A 6,000-nucleotide genomic window follows, 5' to 3' on the forward strand; every position below is an offset into this window, starting at 1 on the left:
CAAACCACCTAAGGCTAGAAAGAAGCCATTATTGATCAGATGTTCAGTACCTGGAGACTTTCTTCCACTCTGACCTGTGAACCATCCATAAAAATAGCAATAGAGAAGGGAAGGGAAGTCTAGTTTATAAACTGCCTACTTTGTCCTGGGCACATATATTCTCTCAAGTAGGTACTCCCAACAATCCTATGAAGAAGATACTCTTATTCCTATTTTACAGGTGAGGAAAATGAAAACCAGAGAGGTTAAATAATATGTGCTAAAGATCACACAACCAGTAAATGACAGAAGCACAATTCAAAATTAAACTAGATATGTCTGGCTCTAAAATCCATCACAACATATGGCCTAGATTTGGCAAAGAATGGAGCATGAAAGGTGCTCCACTGTCTTATGATTATGATACCCTCATATAGGAGCTTCTAGAAGGTTAATATCTATCTGACTGAAGCATGTGGTCCCAAGATGCAGCACAGTAACAACAACAAAAATTAACAGTGCCTAGGGCGCCTGGGTGGCTCAGTTGGTTAAGCAACTGCCTTCGGCTCAGGTCATGATCCTGGAGTCCCGGGATCGAGTCCCGCATCGGGCTCCCTGCTCGGCAGGGAGTCTGCTTCTCCCTCTGACCCTCCTCCCTCTCATGCTCTCTGTCTCTCATTCTCTCTCTCTCAAAATAAATAAATAAAATTTAAAAAAAAAAAATTAACAGTGCCTAGTAGGAAAGGGACAGTAAATAAAATGAAGGATAGATGTGCAGGTGTGTAGATGAGTGTATAGAAGAATGGATGGGGTCCTCTTTCTCCTTTACCCACTGTCCCCACAAAAATCAGACTCACAAACAGATCTGTCATGTACCCTCTTAGCTATCGTGATCATCAGGATCTGCCACTATCTTCATTTTCAGGACTTTGAGAACTCAATGAAAATGTGGGAGTGCAAGCATAGTGAAATTCAAGCTGCCTCTCAACCCCAGCTGGACTCCCAGGAATCTCAGGATAGCCTCTCTGATGAGGAGTATGCCCAGATGCAGTGCTTAGCTCGGCTTGCAGAAAACCTCATCAGCAGGTAAGAGGACTGGCCCAGATACAGGGCTGGGAATCCCAAGAATAGATAGGGAAAAGAAGCTAACTTGTGTCTATTGGCTGCTAAGGAGCCTGGCCTCAGAAAGGAGTCTTTCCCAGAGCTCTGAAGATTGACAGGGACCCTGACAATCCAGGCAGGAAATAGTCTTTGTGCTCAACAATAAGCCAGCTTGAACCTCTTCCTTTAGGTCCAGAGATGAACTTTGACCTCCTGATGCCCCAGACCCCATAGGACTCAGAATATTTATCCTTGCCCTTAAATATCAAGAGGGCCTCAGAGTTCTTAAAGTCAGCTTCCCTTCTCTAGCCTGGCCTCCCACTCTCCCAAAGTACCCAGTATCTAATTCAGGTGAGATAAGGATGGACAAAGACAAATACCTAGAGAAGATCAGAAACATTTTCTGGCATAGTTTGCTACCCAACCCAGGTACCCAGAGCTCTCATTTCTACCTTCATCCCAACCCTCACCAGCACCCCAGGCCAGAAATTTTTTAGAATTTCCAGACCCATTCATCTGTTCTTGCTTTCTTACAGACTTACTGACCTGAGCAAGGTCCACCAGCATGTGTCTGTTCTCATGGATTCTGTGAATGCCAGTGCTAACATTCTGAATGACATACTTTACAGCCAAGACAGTGGCAATGAGGCATGTGCAGCTTCCTGCGTTCCCAATGAGGTAAGAAGGGAAGGGGCAGATGAAGAAAAAGAGTCAAACCAAATAGGAAAGGGGATGAAAGTGAAGAAAAGTGAGCCAGAGGTTGGGTGGAGAAACTGGGCAAATGATATGGCAGGAAACTGATCGATAGAGTAGAGGGGAAGTAGAGGTATTCCTTGACTTGTTATAGGTGCAGGGTGGCTACTGGGGAAATTCCATAGCAGATTTCATCAGCCTGAGAGCTAGCCCTCGTCCTGATAGCTATCAACCACACTGGCCTCATGGGAGAAATAGCCAATGGATAGAGAGCAACTTGGCATTGGCACTTCCTCATCCCAAGTGGATCCCTGTATAACCTGTTAAAGTGATGCCTGTCATGGAAACCTGAGCTCCAGGCTGCCTTGGTTTCCCTCTCGAGGGAAAGGTCCAGATTAGGATACTTGATGTTAAATGTGCCATCCCATGACTTTACCCACTGCCAGAAGATTTAAGTGATTCTTTTTAAAAAGTAACTTTAGTGCTAGGCAAACAATACGAAAGGGCCACATATAGGATCAAGGCCTCCTAAAATGTGGGTTTCCTATTTATTTTCAGCCAGACTGAGTTGGTGGAGGCCTAGAGCTCAAAGCCTGGAGTTTTGAAAAGAGATGGTTGGGCCTAACCTCACCTACCATGGGAAAGGAGGTTTTAATGTAGCAGCAACAAGTAGCATCAGATTTATTCTCTGGTTTCCATATTTCCTATTTCACTGTATCCATAGCAATCAATGGTGTCAAATGCCAAGGTGTGCCACACCTCTTCGTAGGACACACCAGTCTGTACCAGTAGTTGACAGCTCTGGTTATGTCGGTTCTGATTGGTTGATGTCCATGCTGTACTAGTTGTGCTATATTTTGAATATTACTTTTTCACCTATGGCCACATCCTACTAGCCTGCTCCTACCTTCCTACAGAGAAGCCAGCTGCATGCTTACTAACCAACAACTCCTCTGTCTTTGTCCTTTCCCTTCCTTTCTTTTCCTTTCTTCTCTCAGACTCTAAGCAGAAATGATGCAGTAGATGTTACATTTAGTCTTAAAGGGCTCTACGATGACACCAAAGCTTTCCTGGATGAAAACTTGGTGAGTGGAGGGGGTTGGAATGAGGGAGGGCAAAGTGTTCCATCTGAAGATGGTCATGGTCTATGCTTGGTTCTAGGGTGTTGGAAGACACGTAGGAATATTTTGGCCAGGTGCTTACCTGGAAGTCCCTGCTGTGTCATCCTCACCCAGGGTTGTCATTGATTGTATCAACTCATGGTTATGCTAATCCATAGTGACAACCATATCCTTGAAGAAAAGTCTCTCCCTCTCCTTTGGCAAATGTCTCCTGGGTCCAGACCAGGCCAATCAAAAGTAGGGTGTTCTCATCATACTTAACACAGGTTCAGTAGAAAGGGGTGAACTCTTTTGAGCTGCTCTGTATCTCCCAAGTTTCCATATACCTTTGTCACCATGTGGGAAGAGAATATAGACTAGTGGGAAACTCTAGGTTCAAATCCCCAATCTGCCACTCACTAACTCTATTCATTTTGTAAGGCTGCTGTACCAAAGTACTGAAACCTGGGTAACTTAAAACAACAGAAATTTATTATCTCACAGTTCTGGAGGCTAGAAGCTGAAATCAATGTGTCAGCAGGGCCATATTGCCTCTGAAAACTGTAGGCAAATCCTTCCTTGCACTTTCCTAGCTTCTGGTGACTTGCCGGCAATCTTTGGTATTCCTTGGCTTGTGGAAGCATTACTCCAATCCTCCATCTTCACATGGTATTCTCCTTGTGTCTCTCTGTCTTCACATGACCATCTTCTTATGAGGACACCAGTCATACTGGATCAGGGGCCTACCCTACTCCAGTATGACCTCATCTGTAATGATGCCATTTCCAAATAAAGTCATATTCTGAGGTACTGGGAGCTAGGATTTAAACATACCTTTCTTGTGGTGGGGGTAACACAATTTAATCCATAATTGTGTTACTTCCAAGCTGTGTGAAGTAACCTCACATCTCTGGGTCTTGGTTTCCCTATCTATAAAATAGTAATTGTAATCTCTACCTCTCCAGGTTGTTGTGAGAATTAAATTAGCTATTGTATATTAAGGGCATAGCTGGCCTGGCATCTAGTAGCGGCCTGATAGATGATAGATTTTATTAGTGTTAGGGAAAATGGACTGAAGCTCAGTTTTTGAGCTACAAGAATAGTTGAATGTTCCTCATAATGCAAAGCCCATAGGCACACTTGACGAGTGTGCTCTGATGAATCAACTGATCATGACCACCCCACTTTTGGGTTGGCTGCTAAAGCCCTGAGGCAGGTGCTGTTCTTGCCTCTCATCTAATTAAGTTTGTTTGAAGAGGGGCTTCTGAGTTGATATTGCAAGAAGTGCATCCACTTCCCCTTTTCCATTTGCACATCTAATTGGCACACTGCACAGGCGGCAGAGTGGCTAAGGCAATCAGGCCAGGCTGTCCCAGCATCTGAGCCCCGAGCTAGAATCTTTCAGCCTTAAACAACAACAGAAGTACCTTCTATATATAGGCAGAGCTCAATGGCCTTGCAGTCTGAGCAGCAGGAAATATGGGAGCTTGGTCTCTCATTGCCACTCAGGCTTTCTTGAAGCTCGTGGCATGAAAATTGGTTTGTGCCAGCCAACAACCCAAACTGAGCATATACCACACCTAATACAAGTTAAGGACCTGATAAGGACCCACACACACATACGCACATCCAAATGAGACCAGGGGGCAGGCAGCGGCTAGAATGATCATGTATCTCTGGAAAGGCTATGTCAGAGGTGGTATGGAAATAAAGCTTATTTCATTTTGGTGGTGTTATTCTTCCCCTTGAAGAAGGAGGGCAGTAAGCAGCTCAGTGTTGGCAGAGGGATGTAGATTTATGATGAAGTAAATCCCACCCAGTAACTCCCACTTCCTTTATTTGGCAACCTCACTTATACTATGGCCAGTGATGTGTTAGAACAGAAACCAAGAAATAAGCACCGAAGTCCTCTGAGTCGGTTCACACATTTACCTCAGAGAGTCCTGGACAAGGTCTCCTATAGAGCCAGAAGGATAGGAGAATAGAGCATGAGACCCAAACCCACCACCTAGAATTTTTCAGAGCCTGAATCTCTGGATGCTAAATAGGAAGTCATTAGGAAGCCAATTTATTCTTCTCCTATTATGATTAGAAATCATTTTCCAGGGACCCAAATCCTTCTTTCTTCTCTGTGGCTTTGGGTTTGACTACCAAACCCCTTTTGAGCATTGCTGTTAAGTATGCCCCAATGGACTCCCTGCCCCTTTCTCCCTTACCTTAAAGTGACAGCCATTTCTACCTGACACCTGCTATCCTGCATCCTACCTCCATGTGCACACACATGTCCTGTGCATCTGGGCTACTCTGTACTGTCCTAAATCATTAGTTGTAAAGCAAAAGATTATTTGTCAGCACTGACTTGTTTCTCTCTCATATCCCATTCTGACTGACCATAATCTCCAACCCATCCCCCACCTATTCACCTGCCATCCATTTGTGACAGTTGGCAAGGATCCATTTATGGTTGGAGCATCAAGTGGCCCATGCACAGCTAGAAGCCACAGAAGTGCCAGATTGATAGTAAAGTATATGACAGGGAGGAGAGGTGAGGCCAAGTTAGGTGGGCTGGAAAGTATGTCAGGGCTGATGATAGCAACATGCATCTGTTCTCCCAGCTCACTATTTAATGGAACATGAACTATCTCAGCTATGTTGCTGGTCTAGGACTTGGTTCTTCTGAGTTGAAGATGGTCCCAGAAGAATTCATTTTAACTCTCCCATGGACTGTACAGAGTTCATCCTGTGGGTTCTGGGGATTATTAGGGAATGCTTAAGCTTTGTTTCCTGAACCTATGGAACAAGCCATCAGGATCGCATTTCTAAATTTCAAAGAGAGACTAGCTACGGGCTAAAGCACAGCTTGGGGGGTGCCTGGGTGGCTCAGTCAGTTAAGTGTCTGCCTTTGGCTTGGGTCAGGATCCCAGGGTCCTGGGATTGAGCCCCACATCAGACTCTTGCTTGGCAGGGAGACTGCTTCTCCCTCTGCCTGCCACTCCCCCTGCTTTCCCTGCTTGTGTGCTCTCTCTCGCTGACAAATAAAATCTTTTAAAAAGAAAGAGAAAGAAAGAAAGAAAGAAAGAAAAGAAAGAAAGAAAGAAAGAAAGAAAGAAAGAAAGAAAGAAAGAAA

The 6,000-nt window shown here is 44.6% G+C and overlaps 1 protein-coding gene across 1 annotated transcript in view; it reads left to right on the forward strand.

Moving 5' to 3' along the window:
- Positions 1-6,000, forward strand: part of DGKK (diacylglycerol kinase kappa) — a 148,562-nt gene that overhangs the window by 138,688 nt on the left and 3,874 nt on the right. The window contains exons 23-25 of the mRNA XM_044911813.1: positions 905-1,065; positions 1,617-1,758; positions 2,772-2,858. Of these exons, the coding sequence (XP_044767748.1) occupies positions 905-1,065; positions 1,617-1,758; positions 2,772-2,858 (390 nt within the window). The remainder of the gene's footprint in view (positions 1-904; positions 1,066-1,616; positions 1,759-2,771; positions 2,859-6,000) is intronic.

The sequence above is a fragment of the Neomonachus schauinslandi genome, chromosome X (assembly GCF_002201575.2).
Source record: "Neomonachus schauinslandi chromosome X, ASM220157v2, whole genome shotgun sequence".
Lineage (NCBI taxonomy): Eukaryota > Metazoa > Chordata > Mammalia > Carnivora > Phocidae > Neomonachus > Neomonachus schauinslandi.